Source organism: Rhagoletis pomonella, unplaced genomic scaffold (assembly GCF_013731165.1).
Source record: "Rhagoletis pomonella isolate Grant_MI unplaced genomic scaffold, Rhpom_1.0 Rhpom_scaffold_00007, whole genome shotgun sequence".
NCBI classification, from domain to species: Eukaryota; Metazoa; Arthropoda; class Insecta; order Diptera; family Tephritidae; genus Rhagoletis; species Rhagoletis pomonella.
Genome location: NW_023458561.1, coordinates 26,358,792 through 26,386,749, shown reverse-complemented (window position 1 = coordinate 26,386,749; position 27,958 = coordinate 26,358,792). Strand labels below are relative to the sequence as shown.

Sequence of the window (27,958 nt, the reverse complement as noted above, 5' to 3'; positions counted from 1 at the left end):
GTTAAATAGTGAAGCAACGTGTACATAAATTTTCTCAACAATGGCGTGCTCGACAAAAACTTTAAAAGTTTTTGCACTAATTTGGGATGCCATATACGCGGTAAGTATAATAAAAAAAAATAAGGGGCTATTTATTTTAGACAAACTTTCAAAGTAATTAAAATTAAAAAAAAAAATATGTCTAAAATCACCCAATAACCATTTTCCAAAAATTTAGGGGAGGTGGCATAAAATCTTTTGAACCAAAATTAATACTACACTTTATGAAGAAAAATTTACCTTTCAATGTAAAATTAAATTCTTGCAGCATTTTTTTTAAAATTTCGTTTTGAGAAATATAAAATGCTGGATTTTGTCCGCAGCAAAGTTTTATTTTATAAAATTGCTCATTATTTCGGGATGTAAAATGAAAAAAATTATATAGGGATTTTGGGAAAAAATTGTACTCTAGAACTTGGCCAGTGTGCCACATTTCAACAAAATTGAACGTTTTAGTATAAAAACTGCAACCCAGATTTCGTAGTTGCCTGATTTTTAAAAATAATTTTTAAAGGTGGCAACTCTTATCAAAAAAGTAACTCCACAAAGCATATACAAACCATGCCACAAAAACAGGTGAATTAATAATAAAACAATTTTGTGTCTTATACAAGTTTTTGAACGCATATTTTCAAATAATTAAGATAGTGTAAAATCTTTCTTCTAGCCCTTATTATACAAAGCTGGAATTAAATTCTTCAAGTGGGTGTCAACAGTATCCACAGGAAACTTTCTTAAATCTCTTTGGTTTAATACCCGTATTGTAATATTTCAATTTATTTTATAAATTTAATTGAATACAATTTTTCAAACATCTGGCAACGGTCATACAAATTTTTTTCGGCAGATAACTCTTTTAAACCTTTTTGGTTTGATACCCATATAGCAATATTTAAATTATCTTGTCAATTAAATTAAAGTTTCAAACAGGTGGTAACCTTCCAGAAAAATGTTTTCGGCTGTAAGCCTTCTTAAACATGTTTATTTTGACAACCACATTGCAATATTTACTTTATCTTATAAAATATAATTTTTCTACAGGTGGCAACTCTCTATTTTTTTCTTTCTATATTTTAAGCTAGACCTATGGCAATAAATTGGTGAAAACTACATTCAATTCCATGCCTTAGTTTTCGAGAGATGCGCGTACAAACATACAAACAGCCCAAAATTCTAAAAATTGTTGATTTGACTTCTGTTGCTCTAATAAATGACGTCTGCCTGTTACAATTTTATCATTTATGTAGAAACCTAGGTTGGAGTGAAAAGTCGCTAAGTCCATTTTCACAAATTTTGGAGGAGACGAAAAAAACCTCTCTTATCAATTTTCATCAAGTATTTCGCAAAATTTTAATTACAACATTTTTAGTGTTTACAGCAAAGAAAAGCTCCGAGATTTCGTTTCATATTGGGCTTATCGGATTTGCAGTGTCCCTTTGAGACTTTGCAAATTTTCCTAGCGTTGAATATAAACAAGAAAAAATTAAATATGTTCCGTAATCCTTTTCCAAACGATGCACTTTTCTTTTCTCTAGCTTCCAATTTCAAAATAATGGGTTTAATAAAAAAGTGGACTTAGCAACTTTTCACTCTAAGCTGGCGATATTTGATGAGCTCTGTGTCGAGAAATCTTTACAAATACTTTGTGCTTATAGTTACATATTGATGCGATCTTTTTAACCGACATCTAAAAAAGGAGGAGGTTATCAGTTTGTCGCAATATTTTTTATTTTTTTTTATGTATGTTACCGCATAACTCTGGACCACGTCAACCGATTTCGATAATTCTCAGAGGTGGTCCCCTACTAATCTGGTTTAGATCCGATCATTGTATCATGAGATATATATATATATATATTTTTATATGAGAATTGCAGTCGGTTTATATTTGCTAAAAATTACTTGTGTTTTTATTTTTTTATATCTTTCTGATTTTTACTATAATAAATTGTTACTACTCCACACACTCTGCCTTTTAAAATTAAAGTTTTATTCTTCTTAGCCGCGCCCTGTTTTTTTTTTCTAATAAATATTTAAAATTTCAAGCAAATAAAAGGGACCGTTTGCCAGGGACTACTTGCGCGCGGGCGTATGAGTAATACAATTTACTACGTTCGCACCTAAAGAAGCTGTACAGCAGAAGAAGAACAGCTGTTAAATATAGTACGATACTATACATAATTGCAAATGTATCTATGCAAAGTAGTTACAAAACGATTATCATAGCGGCTGTCTATTATTATTGCCTGTCAACGCACTTACATTTGTACATGCTTGACCAATGACTCAATTCACCATTCACTATTTCTAAACTATCTATCATTCATTCATACATTTATTCATTTGCTCTATTGACGCGTGCTATTTGAGTTTGTGTATTTAAAATTACACACCTTGAATTGTAGATAAAGAAGGAAAAATAAAATAAATAGAACCAACAACCAAACAAACATGAAGTAATAGCACAGCGTGGCGTAGCCAAGCAAAGCATGAAATAATGTAATGGCAAATAGGTGTATGTACATATTGATGTTTGTATGTTTGTACAAACCTCGCGTGAAAATTAAGTCCAACAGCAAAATGCTAAGAACTTAACTTAAGCATGTTCAGATACATATTTAAATCCGCCACTGGTCATTGAGCAAAGAGAGATTGTGGTCAATTACCGTAGTTATTGCGGTTGCTGCTCGTCGTACCATTGGTGTGTGTCGCTTGCTACTAGCAAATGCTTTCGGTGGTTTGTTTGATTTACGGCAAATGCTGTTATTGTTGTTGCGGCTTTTAAATGCTTATTTTTTTACATGCTGTGGGCGCTACTGAACCGCATATTAAGTTCGGATTACGTATTTATGCTGTTAAAAAAAAAAGATTTTAAATAATTGTGTGAATGTTTGTATCAATGTTTGTTCACTAGGGTGGTCTAGAAAGAGTAAAGTCGGAATTTCAATGCTTTCACCCTCTAGGATGGTTCTATTTCGAAAAAATATACTCCCATATTTTTAATTTGAAATCAAAAAATATTTAGAGGTCGCTCACAGCGCTCCAATACTTATTCATAGAAATGGTATAGAAGACTGAAGACACAGGTTCTCTTCAGAAGACTCTCAGTAATAATAACCAATTGTTTATTTAACAATTTTTTAATACTAAATATTTTTTATTGGCCCCCTTATTCCAGAGTCTGTGGTTTTTGGCGGACCTATAAAACTTAGCTACTATGAAAAATAAGGTTATTTAAACAATTGGGTATTATTATTGGGAATATCATAAAGAGATAGAGAGCTTTGTGATAGAAAAATAATAATTCTACATAAACATTCCAACCTTATAGCGTTTTCTTTTCTCAAAAAAAGTTCTGCCCTTTTATATGGGAACTCTTGCTTTGCGTTGCCCTGAAACCTGAGAAAATGTTGCGTTCTTTATATGAGAATGAAACAGAAAATATACTACTCCATCACAATTTATTTATAGAACTCAATAAAGCTGAATTATTTACTTAGCCTGTAAGTCCTTAGCAAAACACTTATTTCTGATAGGGAAAATAATTGCATTTTTAAAAGATTAAATTAAAAATTAACCATGCAGCTCTCACCCTCACGTTTATTTGAGGGCAGAAAAGGCAGCACTTTCGCCGGATCAGAGCGCAACCTGCTGAGAAAAGAACACGACGCTTTGTGAAAGGGCTGAGAAAAGAACATGACAATGTGACAGCGCTAACACAAGGCAGAATAAGTGCAGCCTTTTTTCGAGAAAAGAAAACGCTATTACATTTTCACATGCACTTTTGGACCACACTAGTGTTCATTCATGTGCTGAATTTATGTACGGCGCACGGCGCTTAAACTGCGCAAATGAATGGACTCAGTAAGTCGAAGTACCAAGATGTAATAATGTGAAGGGTATGCGTATAAATACTCATGTATGTATGTATGTATTATGCTCCACATATGTATATACAGATGTACATGAGTACTTAGGCATATATTTTTTAGAACAAAGTGCTAAGGGCAACCAACTCGGAAAAAAGTAATAAATTAACTTGCGCTACAAAATATTTGGTATGTACGTGAATTTTCAGGGTTACTCAAAATAAATTCAAACAAGTACATACATACATATGTATGCACGTATTAATAACATTTGCAATACAAATAAACAGATTCTAATAGAATTTTTATTTTTGTACGTTTATAACCGCACGAGGGAGTGCCGTTTTGCCCTGCGATTCTAGCAACTATCTTGAAAGCTCCTTACGGTCTTTCGAAAGACGAACTGAAAGATCTGCTAGCGAGGACGTTCTAACGTTGTACTGTTCGCCTAGGTTTGTTAATTTAAATTAAATTACAAAAATACATACTACCCTGCCCACCTTTAGGTCACACACTTCACACTTTTATTTTATACAATCTTGGAGCTGAAGGTGTATGTAAAGCTGGGCAGGGTAGCATATTTTTTTAATAATAAAAATTTGTAAATAATAGAAAAAAATTAGAAAATGAAAAAATATTAATCTAAAATGAAATGGCACTTTAAATGAAATGAAATTAAAAATAATTTTATTAGAAAAAAGAAATATTCAAAAATTTTTTGAGTTTGAGGCCGTTTTAATTGAATTTTTTGCAGCTTCATTTCATGAAGAAATAAAAAAACAGTTACAAAATTTTGAATAAGATCCTAAAAATTAAATGAAATAAAAAAATATATTTTTATTTTTATAACAATGAAATCTAAAAATGAAAAAAAAAACAAAAGTAACAGAAGAATAACAAATTCAACTTAAAAAAATATAAAATAAATAAATAAATTTCCAAACAGTAAATGAAATTAAAAAAAGTCTTACTTTTTACACAATAAAATCTAAAAAATTAAAAGAAAATGTAACTAAAAAACTAAAAACAAATTATTTAAAAAAGAAGAAAATAAGTTCATAAAAATCAAATGGAATTAAAAAAATTTTATTTTTAAAATAAGAATAACCAAACCATTAAAGAAATTAAATAAAAAAAAATCAACTAAAAAAGAGAAAAAATACATAAAATAAGTTTATAAAAATTAAATTAAATTAAAAAAGTATATATCCCTTTTAAAAATTAAAAATCAGAAAAATTAAGTTAGAAAAGAAAAAAATGTAGTTATTAAAGAAAAAAGAAAAAAACCCACTAGGCCAGGAATTGAGCTCGGATCTGTCCATTGGCACACCTGTGCCTTGCTCACTCGACCATTGTGACTGTTGGAGTGACGCGAGCTAAATCAGCTTTAAGAAGAAATTTCGGGTAAAAATTCCAGATCGAGAGGTCTGGTTTGTGTACACTGGTAGATCAACGGATCAAACTTTTTATTGTATTGGGTATCTGGTCGACGGTCCTTTGGGTCGCGGTACCAGCACTCTCAATTTGTATCAGTATGAACCTTGAAAAGGGTTTAAAAGACGCCTTTCTAGTTATATTCAGTCAGACAGTGAGACCAAATATGAGCTCAATCAAGTAAGCGGCGCTGAAATGAAAAAATGAAGAAAAAATGTGCTCGTATTATTGTGTTCATTGTTTGCTATTTTCGGCCACTTTTCGTTTTTTTTTGTGCTCCGACCATTTGGTAAAGATATGTATTGCCTTTCGTTGCATTAAACTCTGAAATAACCAGCAAGTATTTAGTAGCAGATATTGACAAATTGTCACGATTTCATATCTGCTCAAACGCAAGCAGAAATAATAAAAATTCATTTACATAGATATCCTTCAGTTTTCATATTACGTATACGACATGACATTAATTAATATTATCACCATTCAGTCGTTGCGTAATATTGTTCCAGAGCGCTTAAAACCGTGCGCAAAACCTTCATTTACTTTTCCAAAAATTGTTTCCAGTTTATCTTACTTGTACATCTTCTGAAAATATCACGCGTCACATATGTATGTATGCCTGTGCGGTTTTACTTTAGCAATTATCTGTGTCTTCGTAAAAGTGTAAAATTATCAACAACTATGGCGATAAGCTTATCATTTTATAATTTAGCAAAGCAGACCTAAATTTTAAAAGTTTTATAGAAAAGAGCTACACAATACATGTTTTTGTACAATTTTATACGTATGACAAATGTGAATATAATTAGTTTGGGGTGTAGTGAAAACTTTTAGTTCTTTCAATGTTTGAGGTAATGTCCTTATCTCATCACGAATGCTTTCTCTCTTATCTTATGTTATATTTATGTATGTTTATTTCTGTATCTGGCAGTCTCACTTACTTTAGATGAGTATTTATATGTAATCGACTATGTTAAGATACTTTTTGAATGATACTTGAGGGATAGATAAACCAAACAGGCAGTACTTGTCTAGATAATTCTACTGAACAGTTGCTAATGAGCCTACACACACAACTTTTTTTAGAGCAAAATACAATAAACTTTTAGTGAAGTAGTTGGCGTTTGTATTAGTTATTTGTAAAATAAAAAAAAAATACAAAATTGTATTTATATAAGTATGCGTTAAATTAGTGTGGTAGCTTCCCAAAATGTTCTATATTGAAATTCATACCATAGCTACCAGATTAATCACCCAATACTGTGGAATATGAAACGTACTTTCTCATGAACAAGTAATTTTTAGCAAAAAAAAACCGATTTAAAAAAAATATATATATATCTATATATTTCATGATCCAATGATCGGATCTAAACCAAATTAGTATGGGACCACTTCTGAGATACTACCTTTCCGTTGCAAAAAGAATTATTGAAATCGGTTGACGTGGTGCAAAGTTATGCGGTAACATACATAAAAAAAAAAATTAAAAAAAATATTCCGACGAACTGATAACCTCCTCCTTTTTTGGAAGTCGGTTAAAAAGGAAGACTTATGTAGCTGTTATGATGAATTTTTGGAATTCTGCGCAGTTTTTTGCATTCGTAACTCTTCTCCATCGGTAGGTCAGACTTAAAATGAAGTTATCGTTTAACTTCATGCAAATGGTATGATTCCAAATTTTTTTTTGAACCCCAAAACCCACCTCTTGTCTGCGCTAATTGAGTCAAGAGTTTCTTAAAGTGCGCAGAAATGCAAATTAATGTCTGCTGATATCGAGTACATTGCATTTCGGCCAAATATTAGCCCGCCATAATTAGGAAAATGATTTTAACTTTGCGTTTCTAATATTCAAATGCAAACTTTGTCTAACACAAATATAATTCAAAACTTTTTACTTCAAACGCTAATTGATTTTTGCTGATTGCGCAGAAAAATTAGGAAACACATTTGGCCATAAAGACATTCTAATTGGTTTGAGTTGGTTTGAGTTGGCACAAATTTGGCGCTTACTGCTTATATCTGGCCTCAACGCCTACATACGGGCATTAATTCGTACCAGGTTTGCCCAAAAAGTACGAAAATACTCGTGGTCAAGGCTGATTTTTAGTCATCTTAATTCAGCAAATATTTTTGCTGTTCATATTGGCTATTGATCGGAAGGAGAAGAAAATAAGTTGTATAAATAATAATTAGAAAGAAATTATTATTAACTTATGACAAAGAAAATCAAGTACATATGTGTGAACATTAGGGTGGTAAAAAAAAAAGTAAAGTCGGTATTTTTATGCTCTCACCCCCTAGGATTGTTCTCTATCGAAAAAAATATTAATATTTTACCAGGTGTCAAACTTTTTCGAAGCTACTGAACTCTGGATAAAAAAGAAAATGAGTTAATATTTAGATAGTACATATGTATGTATGTACATTGGGGTGCTCCAAAAATGCATGTGAAAACGTAGAGTCGTAGTTTTTATTGTATTGTTATTGTATTGTTCTATACCAAAAAAATATACCTCTTTTTTTATTTTAATATCAAAAAATATTTAGTGGTCGCTCAAAGTTTCCCATCTATTTTATATGGGGAAAAACAACTTTTCGCAGTAATGGTACAGAATTCTTCAAAATCAATATTTTTCGCTCGGACAACTCTGGTTCTTTTCAGAAGACTACCAATAATAATTCCCAATTCTTTACCAAAGGTTTTGAAAATTTGGGGCTGCCTGCTATTTCAAAAGTCGGATTTAGTTAAATTATACACAACTTAATGACATATTGAAATATAACTGCCAAGCGAAGGAGTTTTAAGAAAACTTGAGCTTTAAAATATTTTTGAATATCATATCTATCTATCAATAAACAAAAAGTTAGGTTAGGTTAGGTTAGGTTAAGGTGGCAGACCCGCAAAGGGGACTCACTTAGACATTTTATTGTCCATTGTGATACCACATTACATAGGAACGGTAACTGCGTAAAAATTACGAGAAGCGCTGGGTGCTCATAATGAAGTTCTTCAAACAGCTGATGTCCACTCCGGAGAGTCCCTCGGGAGTGTTGATGAAATGCGCACCGAGATGCTTAAACCGTAATCTAGCGAATGCCGGGCAGTTGAGTAGGAAGTGCTGAGATGATTCCACCTCGTCTTCCAGGCAACTGCGGCAGTAGGGATCCGTGACGATATTGAGTCGCACCGCGCGGGTTCCCATTGGACAGTGTCCGGTCAGTACACCTGTGAAAATCGAGAGCTGACGCTTAGCCAGCTGCAGCAGTTCCCTTGACCGCCCGCGGTCCACAACCGGCCAGAAGGACCTTGCAACTCTGCAAGTCGGGGTTTTTTCCCAGCGCTCGCTGAGCCGACCATGAGCCCATCTGTCCAAAAGCAGGCCGCAGGTTGCCAACGGAACTCCAATGCCCTCCCTATCCGAGGTGATGGCCTCAAGGGTGCCTTGCCTGGCCAGTTCATCAGCCCTGCAATTTCCCGCGACTGTGCCCCGGGACCCAAATCAGCTTGATCTGGAAGTACTCCGAGGCAGTTGAGAGAGAGGTCAGGCATTCCCCAACCAGTTTTGAGCACACCATTAGCGATCCCAGCGCCCTGATTGCCGCTTGGCTATCAGTATATATATTTACCCTCCTTAAACAAAAAGTTAGTTTGATAAAATGAAAAAAAAAATCAGAATATCGTTTAATTATTTTAATAGCTGTTGAAAAATGTTATGTATTCGCACAAGACTAAAAAATAGAAAAAAAAAAAAAACAAATAGAAAACTTTTTATTATACGACGTTGTAATTAATTGTAAGTCCGTTTGAAAATTTTAAATCAACACTTATCAAAACCCATTTTATGAGTTTAGGAAAAATTATTTTATTCTTTTTAGTCCATTTATAAAAACGTGGTTTTAAAAAGTTGTGTTTATTTGATTTTTCTTTTGTATTTCTGCTGCTGACAAATTCTTATTTTTTTTTTGTATAAACATGCCTAATCATCTTAGTAAAAATAGTCTGTTTTAGTTTGTTATTGACGCACGCCTACGCTTTACCATTTCACTGCCAAAATGGGCGTCGTTGAACACATTCTGTAAGTCTGAAGGCACAAAGTAGCAATGTAAAAAAAAAACAACACGCAGAAAGAATTTTACTCATATTTCATCTACGCATAACAACAATAACAACAACTCTTGATAGGAAATTATAAATGGTATTGTCTTCAACAATGTTTTTTTTGTTTCCGAAATGGAAAGCGTTGATGTCATCGCTTGTTAGCTGACTAAAATTTGGATTGTCTGTGGCTGCGTCTCGTCTTAAAGATTTTCGGGAATTGTATCTACATACATGTGTTGTGTGTGTTGCTGTGTTGCTTACTTGTAAATGAAAACAATTTTTATCTATTTACTTAAACTGCTTTTGGTTGTTGAAATTGGTTTGAGATACTTAAATTTTTTATTATTCTTTTGGTGGAAAATTCCATTAACTAAAATGTAGCTTTAAATAAATAAATGCTTGATCAAATACGTAAGAACATTTTCAGAAAACACACAATCTCTACCTATGTACATATTCTTGTATATATGTCTGTATGTATGTATATACAGTCTTAACAACGTTGCGCCTTCTTATTGTCTTTATAGATTTATGGCATTTTACTCGCATTTGCATATCGGTTGTTTGGGTGGCGCTATCCGTTTTTTGTTCGCAAACAATGGGAATTAAATTGTCAGCAAGAAATATTTGTCAAAAATTTCCTCAACTCTCAGTTGCTATGCAAGACACGTGCCCAACAAAAAAATTCATTCAGCTTCCATTCATTGGCTGATAGCAAAGATTTAACACAATAACGGTTTTGATGCGTATACGCAGTGTACATATGTAAGCTGGGCGAGCTAAGACAATAATATAATGGGTGATTTTTTTGAGGTTAGGATTTTCATGCATTAGTATTTGACAGATCACGTGGGATTTCAGACATGGTGTCAAAGAGAAAGATGCTCAGTATGCTTTGACATTTCATCATGAATAGACTTACTAACGAGCAACGCTTGCAAATCATTGAATTTTATTACCAAAATCAGTGTTCGGTTCGAAATGTGTTGAATGTGTGAAAAGTTGGCAGAAAATCCGCTTTTTTATCGACAAATTTTGTTCAGCGATGAGGCTCATTTCTGGTTGAATGGCTTCGTAAATAAGCAAAATTGCCGCATTTGGAGTGAAGAGCAACCAGAAGCCGTTCAAGAACTGCCCATGCATCCCGAAAAATGCACTGTTTGGTGTGGTTTGTACGCTGGTGGAATCATTGGACCGTATTTTTTCAAAGATGCTGTTGGACGCAACGTTACGGTGAATGGCGATCGCTATCGTTCGATGCTAACAAACTTTTTGTTGCCAAAAATGGAAGAACTGAACTTGGTTGACATGTGGTTTCAACAAGATGGCGCTACATGCCACACAGCTCGCGATTCTATGGCCATTTTGAGGGAAAACTTCGGAGAACAATTCATCTCAAGAAATGGACCGGTAAGTTGGCCACCAAGATCATGCGATTTGACGCCTTTAGACTATTTTTTGTGGGGCTACGTCAAGTCTAAAGTCTACAGAAATAAGCCAGCAACTATTCCAGCTTTGGAAGACAACATTTCCGAAGAAATTCGGGCTATTCCGGCCGAAATGCTCGAAAAAGTTGCCCAAAATTGGACTTTCCGAATGGACCACCTAAGACGCAGCCGCGGTCAACATTTAAATGAAATTATCTTCAAAAAGTAAATGTCATGGACCAATCTAACGTTTCAAATAAAGAACCGATGAGATTTTGCATATTTTATGCGTTTTTTTTAAAAAAAAAGGTATCAAGCTCTTAAAAAATCACCCGTTATAAATATTTGGGTTGGTCCCAATGTCATTTAATAATCGCTGTTGGCAGTAAAACTATAGTAACAAACTATTGATGCCTGGGTTTTGTGTTTCTCTAGTAGATTTGTGCAACTGATTGTACTCTTTTCTGATGTATGTTTTTTTGTGTGTATGTATGTATATTTGCATCTATCTTATTACATTAAACGAGCAATTCTTGTATATATATAGGGTTCTCGGAAACGGCTCTAACGATTTTGATGAAATTTTGTACACAGATAATGTTTTGGATTTTAAGGTTATCTGAGTAGACTCGTATAAGGTTGCCACCTATTCGAAATTAGTTACAAATTAATTAAAACATCATAATATGGATATCAAATGGAAGTTATTTTAAAGATCCCTAATGCAAAAATATTTTTAATAAGGTTGCCACCTATTTCGAATCGCATATATATTTAATTTTTTGTTTAGAAAATAAGGTAAAATATTACTTTTTATGGGTACCAAGAGAAGGTTCTTAAACAATGCTTTCCCTATACACAAAATGTTGTCTTAAGTGAAAGGTTGCCACTTATTTTCGATTTTACACAATTTATCTAAAACATCGCAATATGGATATCAAATGAAAGGTATTGTTGAGAACTTTGGTTAGAAAATATTTTCCAGCAGTGTTGCCACGCTTACTTGTAATAAAAATTCGTATTTTGTTAATCTCAATCAACATTTTTGTTATGTATACATAGTACACATACGCTCAAGATATATACCATTCATTCCAGCGTATTTCGGAATAGGGTTGCCACCTCAATTTTAGTGTAAGGAATTTACTTAATAGATATGGAAATCCTATTTTTTTTTGGTTTATTTCCAAAATATTTTTTTAAAGCTATCCAAATCTTGAAAACTTTAAAAAGTATATGCACTCCGGGCAAAGGTCGGTCAACCTGGTACTGTATATATTAATAGACTAACACAAATTTTGTCCGCCTTCGTTCGGCGGTTGTACTGCATCGATTTTTAAACCAGTTGTACCAATGGAGAGATATTTTTGAGTAGATGACGAGAGTTTTCAAAATGGTTGCGAAAATTACGGGAAATTTAAATTATTTAAAAAAGTATCACAAGTTTCAGTTGTCATGGCAACAGTACCTTTTTATAAAACTCAGCAATATTTTTGCTAGTTTCACAGCGATCCAGTAGCGCATTTCAAGGCCATTGAGCACCCTGTATTGGTTGTCATAGAAAACTGAAAGATGGTATAGATATTACAAATATTAAAAGGAAAAAACTAAGGGACACCCCCTGAAATTTTTTTCACCATACAAAAATTGGACCACTTTAATGAACAATAATACGTGTAGGGAGACGAACAAGGAGGTGAAAATGAGGACAAATACGAAGGCGTATATTGGCGGTCGCTGTGGGTAGAGGTTAGCAGTTCGCGCTACCATTCCGCAGGGCCCGGGTTTAAGCCCGGTTGACACAATATCAAAAAAATAAAAATACACAAGAAGTGGTTTTCTAATAGCGGTGGCCCCTCGACAGGCAATGGCAAACCTCCGAGTGTATTTCCGCCATGAAAAACCGCTTCTCATAAAAATACAGTCCCCGTTTCGTAGTCGGCGTAATACTGTCCCTCCCCTTTGTGTGACAACATCAAAGCGCAGAGAATATTCCTAATGTTTTTTTTTGTGAAGAAATAAATAAAAAAATCTTCTCTTGGTTGTTCTCAAGATGATTCCTGTTCCGTTACCAACAAACCCGAATATACCAAACAATAGAAGTTATCAATTAATGTTTACAAAATAGTCGTACATACTACCTGATAAGCTATTGTTACTTAATCTACCCACTTAACGCAAGATTTATTTCATTCTTCATAATTGTGAATAAATACCGGTTGATTTCTGACGATTGTTCCGATGTATAATTTATTGCATGAATTTGACATTAAACCTGAAGACAAAAGAATGAAAGACTGAAATGCCTACGTAGGTTGGTGTTTTCTACAAACTAGGGTGATTGACTTGAATACTTGATTTTTCGTATACCGAGTAAACCGGATTTTTACAACCAAATAAACCGGGGTTTGAACTTTGGTTAATTATATACCAGAATATAAAAATTATGCATAAGTATTTATTTGATTGAAAATGTTACCAGCAAATTTTTATTAATTTCATACATGATTGAATGCTGGAAAATTTTCCAGAAAATTATTAAAAAAATAAAAGGAAAAACGAACATCTTTTATTGTTGTGTTTGTTGTAGCTTCATACGGAAATCTGATTCAAAACAGGAATTTACTGTTCATAATTCACTGGAGCCCTTCATTTTCAACCAATTTGATAAATTTTTTTTATTTTTAAATTAAAGCTCATCATATTAGCGAGACACCAGTTCAGCCTGATTTTTGAATTGTTAATTGTTTATTTTGAATTTTTTAGAGCAAAGTACAAAGAAATTCCATTTTCCTGTTCCAGCTAATAAATTTTACGTAATAGGAACTAGTTGAAAACAATTCTAGAGTTTCCTCAAAATGAAAAAAATTTACAAGAAAAATTTGAAATTAAAAAAAAAAAAAAATTTCACCAAAATGAAAAAAGAAAAATTGGCTGAGTTGATTACAAGTTCGCGTTGATTTTGAATAATTTTTAACTGACTTCACAAAAAGGAGAAGGTTATCAATTCGTCGGAATATTGTTTATTTTTTTGGTAAAGGAAAGGCGTTATCTAACAAGTGGTTCCATATTAATTTGGTTTAAATGCGATCATTAGATCATGGAAAAATTAACGATAAAATCTAAAATTTGTATATGAGAATTGAAGTCGGTTTATTATTATATGTATTATTAACATTAAGTGTGAATTTTTCAAACAAATTTTTCTGTTGAATTGATATATTGCTTCATTGATTTCTAAATTAAAGCTTTATCTATTTTTAGCAATTGTATTGTAATTTGGTCATGCTTTTTGATTTCTTAGTTAGTGTTACTTTAAAGAAAATATCTTAAATAAAACCGGTTTGCCTGGGTTTTTTCTTTATATGAAAATGGGGAACCGGTTTTAACAGATTTTAATATTTTGAATAAAGTGAAAATCGGGCTTCGAAAAATGGCGAATAATCGAACACCCTAAATATATATTTACAAAAATATGTTAATTGTTTTATACATAAACCATAAACTTCTTATTATTTCTTGTTTTCGTAAGTCATGTCCAAATTGGCGCCATTATTGTTTTCAACATAAATAAATGATAAATTTATGTATTCATTCAAAGTCTTTTTTAATTTTTAATTCCCAAATTTTGATATTTCCTTATAAGTCATAAGAACTTCCAATAAGACCTTTTTGTTATTAAGCAACTCATATGTACGGCGGTGAAATATTTACTGTGATAATTCTTATTTGCGATACCTATGACGAAGATATACCTTTTTGTTTATTGGCTATGTAGTAATACAAAGTTCACCATAAACTCTGCCATAAATGCTTATCTGAACTTTGAACGTAATTGCATCCGAGTTTATATGTACATGGATACCTTATATGTACATACATATGTATGTACGTAAGAATATGCCGGCATATCAATTGTTTATGTAGACGCCAGTTGCTACAACATTTTTATTGAACTCAGTTTGAATTGTGATATTCTTACTGGAACGCACTTTGTACGTACATACATTCAATATAAATGTATACTTAAGTTGAATTAGCTCATTTGACGTTCGTATGTTAAACAGTTGATTCGATTTTCATGAACTCAACAACCAAGTAGGGTCGCCGGGAAGTTTGGAAAAATTTTGTTTTTTTTTGTAACTATAAAACAACTGAATTAAAAAGACTTTCATCCTGTTACACCGATTTCACCGATGTTCCAAATGACATACTTATGTACATAGATAAACTAAAAAATAATAAATGAAATCGATTGGGTAATTAATATTTTGTATGGAAATCTATTTAATGCCTTTCTGTAGTAATTACGTAGTTTTACTTTGCAAGTGACCAAAATGTAAACTATTCGTAATTAAATATTCCAAATGTAAATAGTTAAGACATTCATGTGCATTAAAGTCACGCACACATCCAAAAAAAACTGGAAAAAAATATTTTAGCTTTCAAAATGGCAAGGCATAATAGCCACAAAAGGCCGCCCAGAATTATTGAGAAAGTTATTGCCAATGTAATAAATATATTTATTGTCTACAAAGTGCTTTCATACATATACATATGTACATATGTAAGGCACAATAAGGGTGTCTAATACTTTGCTAAGTACTCAATTTCTGTTCAACAAAAAAATCTGTTTCCATGTGAATTTTCCTTGGGTAATGAAAAGCTCAAAAAAAAATCTGAAAACGTCCCGAAAAAATCGGAATTTTTCAGGCAAATCGCCCAAAATTCCAAAAAGTCACGAAACATATTTTTGTTTATCAGTTTCTTAAAAACAAAAAAAAATAGATTTGTCTTTAGACAAAAATCGTAAATTTCTTCTATCTTTTTTTTTATTAAAAATTAAAATAATGTTCTTAGTATATCTAAGAAGAAAGCCGACTAACATTTTTTCTTAAATTTAAAGGCAACTTTGGTGCCGAGTAAAAGAATGTCAATTTTCTTTAAGCTAAGTGTACACGGTAGAGAAATCTCGCTGGAGTTTTACCGAAATAACAATCTTCTCTATCAAAAAAGTTTACACGTTAGAGGTACTCTAGCTAGAGTCAAAATAGAGAATTCTCTATCATGCTGTATTATTGGGTGTTTATTTACACGTCTCTTGTGAGATCTTTTTCTAAGTCTCGCCTTATTTCTCTGCCGTGTACACTTAGCTTTATAATGAAATTTTTATTTTGAGATCTTTGAAATCACACAATGTTAAACCTTTATGGTTCTTTCTTAAATATTATGTTGTCGTCCCAACTGGAAATTTATGATCAACTATATGAAATCCCTTAATGTCAAGTGGAAACACCCATATATTTAATACCTCATATCGACGGTTGAGTGGCAGGTCAACTTATCTCGGCAGCCGGTTCGAAAATGCCCTATCTCAGTAAATTTTTTAAGTGAACCCAGTGGGGCGCAGAATTTTATTGAAGAACGCCCTATCTGTGAATTTGGTTGAAGAACGCTCTAACTCAGCAAATGATTCAAGAATGCCATATGTCAATGCAAATTCAATATATCGGCAGAAGAGATATGGCGTGTTTGAAGGTCTGCTGGGATAAGGTATTCTTCAACCAAATTCTGAGATAGGGCATTCTTCAACTAAATTCCGAGACTGAGCTTAAACTGTCCTAGTCAACAAAGAAATGGTCCACAGATATCTAGAGCGCACTGTTCCAAGTTATTTGTTTAGTATTAGGGGTTCTACAGAAACGAACAAAGCATTACGTCCATTTGTCTAATAGTCCTGTGATGCGTTAGTATTCTCAGAAGAACGCGTATGTTCGGTTTATAGAGTCCCCACGGAGGTTCCCTGTTCTTTGTTAATCGAGCATTGCCAAAATGAACGAGATTCTTTGTATGTGATCTCGGCAGCCGATTCGAAAACGCCCTATCTCAGAAAAATGCTCAAGATCGCCCTACTTCAGAAATTGGTTTAAGAACACCCTATCTCAACTACTCATAACTGTCTCAAGGGCCTTCACTATCTTAAATGAAGTCGCGGTCGTCGTCAGACTTACTGATCACCCTTTGAAAAATATTTAAGTAGTGGGCAAATTTGTGAGCTTCCCGCATTGAAAGTTGCTTTGAAAAGGCGACAGATCTTGTTGATGTCAATTTTCGAGCCGATTGTAGAGATAAGAATGTTATTTTTTTAATCATATTTCCCTTTTAAAAACGTAAAAATTTTAACGTTAAGTCCTATATAATTTCAAATAGCGCCACTTCGGTTAATTTTTTTTCACAATATTTGTTATCAATTATCTGACTGCGAATATCTGTTTAGCCTCCAACTCCACCATAACATTTTTTAATTCACTACATAAACATGTAAGTAAGTATGTGCATTGCCAAGAGTAAACAGCAAGGCGAACTACATACTAGTTATATAGCTCTGCACCTCTATAGATTTTCTGCCAAGCCACCCTGCCTTCTAACATCTTCGCTGTGGGCGACACTGTGCCCAATTGGCTGGTTATTATTCAGTTGGGCACGTTTGTTTACAATTTATTTTGTAATGTTGCAATTGTAATAAATTTTGTTTTGTTTTGCATTTACTTTTGGTGCTTGTTGTTGCTTTGATTTGGCTCATACTTGGAAAAGCGTCGCGCATGCAAACAACACTAAGTTCAATAACTAACAAAGAACGCAACAACAGAAGCAATAATAATAGATATTGCTAGCTAAATAAATACAAAGATAAATGACTAACTTGCCGGCTGAGTGACTGATTGACTGATTGCCAGACAAGTAGGTAAATGTTGGCGGTATTTTCATGCCACACACATACGCTGTGGGTTGCAGGTTGTTGGCGTCATGATTTGTCGTCGTCGTCGGCGAAAAACCGCTAAGCGTTCCACTAACGCTGGTGAATTATTGCAAATTAAAGCAACAAATCTACTTTATAGCAATCTATTTATGCCGCTTCACTCGCCATGGCATTTGGTAAAGTGTGCCAAAATCTACGCGCGCCTTTTCATCGCTGAATACTTTAGACCAGAGATGGGCAAAGTGGCTCACAGGAGCCTGCTAGATGAGCGCCAGTATGAAGGTGGAAGAAGAGCGTAATAAAATTCATTGTGGTCTGACTCTTATTACTAATAAATTTGATACTTTTGATGCATTTTTTACACCCCTTTTACACTCAGGACTGCTTTACTTCTTGCATAACACTTGCTGGCTCTTTAACTGCTTTAGGAGCCAAAATTCTGGCCATCCCTGCTTTAGACAAACGTCTGTATAGACAATGTAATTAAATAAGTATGCATTCGTGTCTGTTTATTTCGTTTGTATATTTATGTTAAGGTGATCCACTAATCTTATTTTCCTCAAATTGGTATCAATAAATGGTGTAGTGGATCTGGCGTTTGAGAATTCCATCTTCTACTCCAAATTCGGCAAGGAAAACGAGAAGAACCCATTCCGTAGAGAAGATAGCACCTGCATTGACTTTTTTACTTAAGGTTGAAAACCTTGTGAATATAACGCTTGAGTCAATAGAAAATTGGAAATTGTGTCAAGAGAAATAGTCCCGCAGATATTCATAGAGAGGCCGCTCCCTCTCAGAGTAGGAGCAGATTGGAATCTCAGCCGTTCCAACCGCCAAGCTTGGGTGTCTTTGAACCTCGTGTATGCTATGAGTAGGCGCGGATTGGAAGCTTGGCCGTTCCAACCGCCGAAACAGTGCCGCTTTGAACCCCGTGCACTCAAAGCGTAAGTGCGGATTGAAACCTCGGCCCTTCCAACCACCACAGCAGTACGATTTTGAAATTGGGGAAGGCAAAGCAAATGAGCGGATTGGACCATCGACCGTTCCAACCGCTGAGACAGTCGGGATTTGAAAGTCGTGCAATCGAAGCGTAGACGCGAACTGGAACTCTGAAACTCATCAGCTACGGTAGTTGCGGAGTCAACCCCAAGATTAAGATGTCTAGGTCAACTTCATAGCCTTACGAATAGAGTGAAGTGATGGATAGCTAGTCTTGAAGTGTTTCAAAAACTCCTCCTCGAACTGCCCTTACACATTAAATCCTCGCGCCCAGTTCCACCTTAATAGTTCTGGCTTGCGAATTATTGGCAATCGTTTATTTGTTACGGCTTTTTTTCTTTTCATAACTAGCAATATACTTGTACATAGCTTCGCACTACGCATTGTCTAAAGGCCCTGATATGTATGTAGATCGAGGAATGTTCACAGCTTATATGTGTATAGTCCAATGCCCTTTCAATTACCATGGTTAGTTTATGTATTGCCATTATAGTCGATATTCCTGCTTCGTATGCATGCTGACTTTCACAGATTGTATTATCATTGTCCTAGCTAGAGACGTCAAAGTAAATTATGCAGTTTTACTAAAGTTTTAGTTTAAAAGCTATTTGAACTGTGCGCCTTTTGAGTGCTGTTTTGCGTTTTTTTCTTAACACTCTGGGTATCAACTCGATTTAGATCTCCACCCATAATGAAGCTATGCTCATAGTGAGCAGTCGACTTAAAACTAACCAGTGTAACTTTTTCGAACTTTCTTATCACCCTAGTATTTACGTGTGCAAGCAAATTTAAAAATAAATGAAAATACGTCTTTTTCCTAGCGTGACTCATTTATGTATTGTTTCACTTGTGGATCGCTGATAATTTTAAAATATTCTGCAATCTTTCTCAAATGTGCACATCCGTTTGCAGGCTAATATTCTTACATGAGTAAATGTATGTAGGTATTGAAGTATGTTCGTTTCTCTTTAATTCACTTTTATTTCACTAGTTGCAACGTTTAGTTTTAGTGCTCGTAAAGTAATTTAGCACAAGGATGGGTGCGCTCTATCATCAGCACAAGCATCACTAGATTTTGCAATATACATACTACACACATACCTATGTACAGAGAGATGAATGTCTTGTTGTTGCTCACTTTTCGCATTTAGTATGATCTTTTTGATCTTGTCAAATGAATAGCTAGCCAGAATTTAATTTATACTTATGTACGTATAGTTTTACAGTGAATACCCGTCTTCTTTGTCGGAACAATTTCGCGTCATAACCCAAAATAAAAATGTTAAATGTGTAAAAATCATCGTCTGGCCTTTTTATGACGTGTACAAATTTCTAAGCCATTATATCTGATAACTGTGCCCCTTAAGAGATAAGTTTCTCTTCTTTGCAACTTGAGATATTTCCACTTTAGCATAACTTTTTGGCAAAATAAGAAATCAAAGTAAGTTTTGATGGCAGGTTAATGCTGGGATTGAAAGGTATGCTTGTTATAATTTTATAGTTATTATTATTAATTGTTCAATGCAAAGAAAACAAAAAAAAACAGGTGGTTCCTTAAAAACCAAACTTGAGTTCAAAATCGTGCTTTTCATAAACATTAATACCATTGTCTACATATGAATATGAAAGCGAACCGCATCCAGTATAAAGAATTTCACTGTACTTGCATAAACATCATTGCAAAAATATTCAGTGAAGAAGATAAAACTTGCAAGAAATGCACTTGACAGCCGCCTTCTTGATGTGTTGCGCTTATCTAATCACGGAATTGCTTATTTCTTACGTATTATATATGTATGTAGGTAGCCTTGTAAGTAGTACATTATGGTACATCACTCTCCATAAAAAAAATCGGTACTGTTTTCTATAGAAGTCATAAACTTTATTATACTCTAAGATTTACGCAAAAATATTTTTGAAAAAATTTAGATTTTCGTAATACCTTCGAGATCCATTTTTTTTTGTTAATAAACGAGCACACTTTTGCACACTTTGTTCGCATAACGGTTGTTTGTACACGATAAATTAAGTAAAAATTGAGATACCTCAACGAAATTTGGTTTATAGGTTGCCCTTTATCCAATGTAGGTTGGGTGAACTCGGACTGCAGCAACGCTCCCTTTTCATATAACGGTATTTTTGAAAAATGCAAAAACTACGACATTTCAGTAAATATTGGATCCGAATTGTTCAAAATTAGTATGTAAAGTAGAATTTCGGTAAAAAAATTATATTTTTATGAAACTTTTGGAAAGGGGGCGTGACCCCTCTCACTTATGATGAAATACTGTATTTTAGTAGCCGCTTCACCAATCCTTACTTAACTCGGTACGAGCCTTGCTTAGGATCCAGCTAAGAAATTTGTTAAAAATCTTTGAAATCGGTCAATAGTCGCGCCCACCTCTCATATAACGGTAATTTATAGAAACACGAAAATTTACGATAAATCAGTAACTACTGAAGCTAACTGACTCAAAATTGATTATTGCAATAACCACTTACCTTATTATTATAAATTGTTATAAATTTTGGATTTGACCTCAAATGCGTATCTCGACAACCGATTCAGCAACTTATACCTCAGTCGGTACACTTCATAACTTTGGCTCGGAAAAAAATTCGTTGAAAATTATTAAAATCGGACTAAAAGTACACTCTCTTGCCACATAACGGTTAATTTCGGATATACGAAAACTTCGACATTTCAATAACTAAGGACCTCATTTCCTCCAGCTCGGTCCAGCTCACTTAAATCTTAAATTTTTTCTAAAATTGTTTTGGCGTGAGTCTTTAAATATAATAAATTTTATAACTCCAGCTGAAAAACCGCACGTTTTTTTGTGTTGCACCCTAATGTATGTACATGTGTATGCATCCGAGAACCACACGAGTGACTATTTCTGGGACTCTAAATCTGTACAAATAATAATATTGTAGCAGGCCGATGTCTGTGCATTATAGATATCAAAGAACTATTAATATCGGGTGTCTTTAGTAGAGCAACAGAAACGGAAAGTGGTCGAAATAACTTTTAACTTATTATTTTTGTCGATGTTTAATTTTGGTTATTTTTTTAACAAAGTACAAATTTCAAATGGTTAAAATTACGGCTGATGTTTTAGAATTTTTTTTTGTCCAGGATGTTTCGGTTTTCTTCCATATAAAAATTGTGTGTATTCGATTTATGGAAGCAAATGGGTAAAAAAAAATTCTAAAAAATCAACCGTAATTTTTAGCCATTGAAAGTTGTACTTTCTTTCTGAAATCTAATTAAAAAAGTTAGCAATTTTTACGAAAGTTTGCTGATTTTTTTTTTTTAAATATTGCACAAAGTTTGAAACTTATATTTAAACGGGTTTTGTTAAAGAATGAACTATATTTTTTATAAAAAAATAACCAAAATTAAATATCAACAAAAATAATATGTTAAAACTTGTCAAAATGTGGTGCGGCTATAATTATTTCGACCACAGTATGTACGCGATACAAACAATATTACTACTTGTGCATTATTTTTACAGAAGACCTTGCCGCCTATTTCTCTTTCAAGTGGCAATTTATTGCGCTACATTGCGACATACATATATGTATGTATTCCGATTTTTGGACTTGCAATTAATCAAATTCATTTCGCAAACACTTTTACCACTTCTCAGTTATGGCGTTTGCGTGACATGATTGTTAATAAATCAATTTAATAGTGAAATGATTTGAGCATACAGAAAACTGCTTAGAGTTTTTATGGGGAAAATGTCTAATTCCTCTCGGAATGTGTATTTAGTAAAGACAGTTCAAAGTGAAAAATTAAATAAAATTCGATTTAAAAGGATAAGAAAAGTTATAACGATTGTAGTACACCATAAAAAAGCATAGAAAGGTGAGAACGACTTATGGCCGTCTAGATCGTTAAAATACCCTTATGTGCGCCGCTAACAAAAATCATTTATCACATAGGTGATTGTTTAGGGTGGCGTACTTCCACTGGAATGGAAAATCTTATTGCAAATTGTAGGAATCTTCATGTTTGTTATAACACCGAGAGACATACCACAAATTAAGAAAAAAAGATGAACCAAAACAACCCTTGGCAACAGAGAGCCCCCAAAACCTCTATATATATTTCATCATCGATAATGTAGGTACTTACATATTTCGACCTGTATTATCTGTTTCTATTAAGTTTTGTAGGTCGTAACTATACGCACATACATTAGGGTGGTCAAAAAAAAAAAGAAAGTTCGGAATTATAATGCTTTCACCCCCTAGCATTGTTCGATAGCGAAAAAAAACTATACCCATATTTTATAAAAATAATGTTTCGTCTAAATGGTACAGATTTCTTGAAAATTAATTTTTCGATCGGAAAACTTTGTTTCTCTTCAGGAAACTTACAATAATCATATACATTTGGTTATTTAACCACCATTTTCTAATATGGACTATTTTTGTAGGTCCCTAAAAAACCCAAAAAAGGCAATTGGGGCGACCCATAAAAAATCGCTAGTACTAAGAAATGGCGAAATAAAGAACTCGGTTTTGTTAGTGGAACTCTCCTGAAGAGAAACACAGTTTTCCGATCGAAAAATATTGATTTTCAAGAATTCTATACCATATCCACGAACAAATTTTTTCCCCATACAAAATACATCGAAAACTTTGAGCGTTTTGATTTTTTTGATTTCAAAATGAAAAAGTACGGAATATACATAAATTTTCGGAGGAGAACAATCCTAGCGGGTGAGAGCATTAGAATTTCGTATTAAATTTTGCACATGCATTTTTTTACCACCCTAATGGACATACACGTATGTATGTATATAAGTGTCTGTAGTATTGCACAATTTTTTAGCATTTGACGTAACTAATGCGAGTAGTAGTTTATTTTTAAATGATGATTATGGCCTATCTCTCTATTTCAATTCATATAAATATTTATATAAATAATGTGTATATATATATATACATCTGTATGTATGTATGTATACATACATATAGACAAAAATAGGCTTCCTTATCGTGGTTGTCAAAACAAACAGTGACGTGAAGTTTTCACTTTCTTATCTAAAAACACTTGTAGCCTTAACTTAGTTGCTAAAACTTAAAGAAACAAAATTTAAAAAACTTGCAAAGTACTTATGTTGTAACATGGCTACATTTTTACTTACGTACATAGATAGTTTAATTTTCAGTAGTTCTAAGGCAATATTTGCCTGTACGAGTACTTCGTAAATATGCAGATTAAGTGCATGCCGAGCGTATGTAAAGTGTTATGTAAGGCGTGTGCACTAAAAGCCAGAGAATTCTTATGGGCATGCAAGTCTAAATAGAAATAAATAAGTGAAACCTCTTAATATGGAAATTTAAATAAGCGGGCAGTCATAAAATATGAATAGACGTACATGCATTTAAGTATGTAAGTTCTGACAGACATTCATGCATGAACCTTCAGAGTGCATACCCCAAACTAGTTTCATAGAATTTATTTCGAATTGATTTTTTTTTTTTTGCAAAACGCCTTTAAGTTTGCACTCATTTCGTTTCGACTTGACATTGTCAAATTTTCGCCTCGCTTTCTTACCATAAACGAGTGAATTATTTATTGCAAATTGACATTATAATATTTGTTTATTGGTTTAGTTTTTTTATACTTATACGTTATATGAACATATCTTTTGCTCTCATTTATTTGACTATGGTAAAATACGAAATTGTCAGAGTTTACCAATTTTGGCATTACTACTACTCAATAAATAAAACCACTGTAGAGTGTAATTGGCTTGTGTTGATAAATCATGTCTGTTAAAAGTTTGCAAATAAGGTAGATTTTATTATTTGATTAATGTTTTTCACATTTTGTTTTAGGCAATTGCTACTACAGTCTTTGGTCAGCTTAGTCATGATGCGATACTAAGATCAAGAACGCGTAAAAGAGATCCAAACATTTTATGAAAATGATCGTTCTGCAAGAAGTGCATTACGTGATTATTTCTGTCAACAAGGAACGAAACGATGTATCGGTATTTTTGAAACATCGATATTGTCAATTCGAAATTCGATGTTTTCACTTTTATAAAATCGTTAAACTGACAATGCATTGTCAATGCATGTCAGTTTCGACGATGTTTTAAACATCGAGTTTTGTGTGCCTCAGACCCATTATTTTTCTAAAATTTTTTAACTGACCATTTATTATTATTATTATATATCTTCTTTTCTGGCAACCCTATATGTAGTGTTATTGGTCTTATTTTTATTGTAGGCGTATTCCCAACTTGAACTCTATTTTGTATTTATGTATTTAGACCTGAGAAGCCTAAAGAACATTCAAGTTTTCAGTACCTGTTTAAGGAGAATCATAGCTATTTTATTATATATATTTTTATGTGGTTTTAAGAAGAAACTAGCTTTAAATATCGTAGATATACTAGGGTGGTCCCTAAAATATCTACATTTTTTTTGTATGGGTCACCGTTTTATTGTGTTCCACATACAATATAAAGATGTTCACGAAAATTTTAAATAACCTTTTATAAGTCGCTACCAAGGCTTAAAACACATTTTTTCAATACTAAAAATTCTGCATAAATTGGAATTGAAAACTGTTAACTGAAACATATTCCTACAAATACATAAAGTCACTGAGTTATGAGTTATTTTTCGAATATTTGCGATTTCAAAAAAATTTAATTAAAACCATTTTTGAAATACATGTTGTTTTAATATTTTATTTTTTTGTGTTTGTCCTTATTTTGTACGTAGAACGCGATGCTGGTATTTTAAGGACCACCCTAATGTATAATATATAAAAAAAATTACCAAGTGGTCTCAGTTTTTTTTCTTTCCATGCCGAAAATTTCCTTAAAAAAACTCTCGATCTTGGGCTTCTAAAGCAGGATCCTTTCTTAAAGAATCTGAAATTTTGAATTTATTTTAAGTATTTGTAGTACGACTAACCTGTGCGTATACCATCTATTGATTTAAAAACTACATATTTTATTTTCTTCCAATTCCAGCTACTTGGCTTGGCCGTCATTACTATTGGAATCTATGTTATCATCAAGCTCGAACATTTCAACACTGCCGCCTTCATAATCGCCGGTTTGGGTATTGTGGTGATCTTGACCGCTGTTCTGGGTACACTAGGCGCGGCGCGTGAAAGCAGTCAAATCTCCAAAACGGTAGACAATTGTTTACATACATAGTACATACATATATTTGGAATCAATTATTTATGTATTTTTCAATGCCACTTCCCTTTTTCATGTTGCTAAATAGTTCGCCGTAATATTAATTTTATGGGTAGTACTACAAACGTTGACAGTTGGCTTCTTTTGGATATTCCAATCGACATTGCTGATCAATGTTGATAACACCTTCGATCAGTTATGGCGTAACCAGCCGGTGCCAATTAAGCCGGGAAATGCCAGTCAAATAGCGAGCATTGAGAGATGGGTAAGTATGATTGGTTTTTTTTCGAAGCGAAGTATAAATACATACATACAAACACAATTACATACATACATACTCGTAAATCATATACTTATGTACAAGTCCATAAATCTATGCATACAAATGTTTTAGATTAGGTATGTATTTACGCAACTTGGAGGTTGGTTGTGCGCATGTGCGCATCGCTTGCTGACAAAAATTTACATGAACGCCTCGCAAATGTATGGACATGTGTTTTTCTAATTTGTAATGCATACATTTACGCGTATGGCATTACCCATAATTTTTCTATTATATCATATATGTAATTTATAATCTTTTTTTTCCTCGATAGCTGGATTGTTGTGGCAATGTCGGCCCTAGCGACTACATGCTCCCGCCCTACAGCTGCTACAGCAGCACCACGGACAAACTGAACCTCGATGGCTGTCGGCAAAAGTTTCTTGAATATATTTCTGATCGCTGGCAGGCATTTAATTTCTTATCCATCGGCTTGGTGTTGGTTGAGGTGAGTCAATTGTTTAAAATTATATACTTAATAAATTAAACATCTATAAATATTGATGCAAATTTAATTTTATTTCCAATCAATTTACAGCTGATTTGTGCTGCTTTCGCTTGGGTATTGGCAAATAGCATTGTGAATCGTTGGCGCCGCTCGAAATACTATCCCAAATAAGTAGATTTAAACGATTAATTTAAATGCGCATAAAGGCCAAAGAATTTCTATATTTTTTTGTACAAATATAGATATGCATATAGTGGTTACAAACGTTTTTATATATGTATATATGTATATGAACAACCTACAAATATTTTTGTTTGTAAACAGCGTACACACACAACGATACACACATACATGCAAAAGTGTTTGTTATTTCGAAAACGATTTTTTTTTTGCTAGTCTACCTCAACATGCTCATAACAAAATAACTTAGCTAAGCTAAAGGCAGCAAAGCAATGCTCAATACTCAGCTAAGCTGGAAAATAACAAAATTTTTTCGCAAAGAAAGAAGCATAAAATATACAATTGAAAATTGATTTAAAAAATTCACAGTAGTTACGTAACAAAAATGGTGTTCTGTAGTAAATAAATTTCGAAAATAAATTAGGAAGCAGCATAAATATTTTTTTTTTAAATTACTTACATAAAACTATGTATATTTTTCTGATCATTTACATGCTGTACTGTTGTTAACATTAGAATTAGTTTTTCGATGAATGTACTTTTGTAACGGATTAAAATTATGCATGCCAAATAACAGTTGTTGATTAATTAAGAAAAGTATAAAGTTTAATATTATCAAAAAATAAATATATTTACACTTGTATTTAAACAAGTTAGAGAACTATGCAAAAATTTACTTAGAACATTTGTAAGTAAGTATCGTTTTTTTTTGTTGTGCAAAAAAATCTTAAAGATATATCAGCATTTTTCCTTAGGATAAGAGAATTTGTCTTGAAAAGAAGAACGAGGCATCCACGGATCTCTTCTAGTATGAACCCCCGTCACGGTATCAAAATCTTGTTTGTCGATTGTCAAAAAATTCACACCCCCCTCTTCGAAACGTTGGATAACGGAGTGAGGCTCATCGACTTCGCCGGGTCCTGAAACATGGTAGTATGTAGTACTAGGTTTAAGCATAAAAATATCTGCCAACTTACGTGACTGTCTCCAGATCGAAAACTGAGAAACCAAATAAATGTGATATAAAGGCTTTTAGTGTCTTGGATGTACATACGTACACTCCAAGGCCCAAAAATCAACTTGGACTGCTATCTTGTTGCAGCCAAGATACGCACACGCCTCTGTTTAGCAAAACATGTGCGCCCAACAAACCAAAGAAATCTCAAAGTCGAAAAGCTGAAATCACATTAG

At 33.2% G+C, this 27,958-nt stretch overlaps 1 protein-coding gene across 1 annotated transcript; it reads left to right on the top strand.

Moving 5' to 3' along the window:
* On the top strand, positions 1-27,337 carry LOC118743675 (protein late bloomer). Its single transcript, XM_036476438.1, has 5 exons — positions 1-100; positions 25,644-25,808; positions 25,906-26,082; positions 26,414-26,587; positions 26,678-27,337. Exons 1-5 carry the CDS (start codon positions 41-43, stop codon positions 26,756-26,758), a joined length of 657 nt encoding a protein of 218 aa, XP_036332331.1. The 5' UTR covers positions 1-40; the 3' UTR covers positions 26,759-27,337.
* Positions 27,338-27,958: the final 621 nt, after the last annotated feature.

Bases quoted from the DNA above. Each gene is read 5' to 3' on its own strand.
- LOC118743675 (XM_036476438.1), top strand. From the start codon at position 41: ATGGCGTGCTCGACAAAAACTTTAAAAGTTTTTGCACTAATTTGGGAT. The intron at 26,083-26,413 runs GTAAGTATGATT...TTTCCTCGATAG, and splicing joins TAGCGAGCATTGAGAGATGG to CTGGATTGTTGTGGCAATGT. The intron at 26,588-26,677 runs GTGAGTCAATTG...ATCAATTTACAG, and splicing joins TCGGCTTGGTGTTGGTTGAG to CTGATTTGTGCTGCTTTCGC.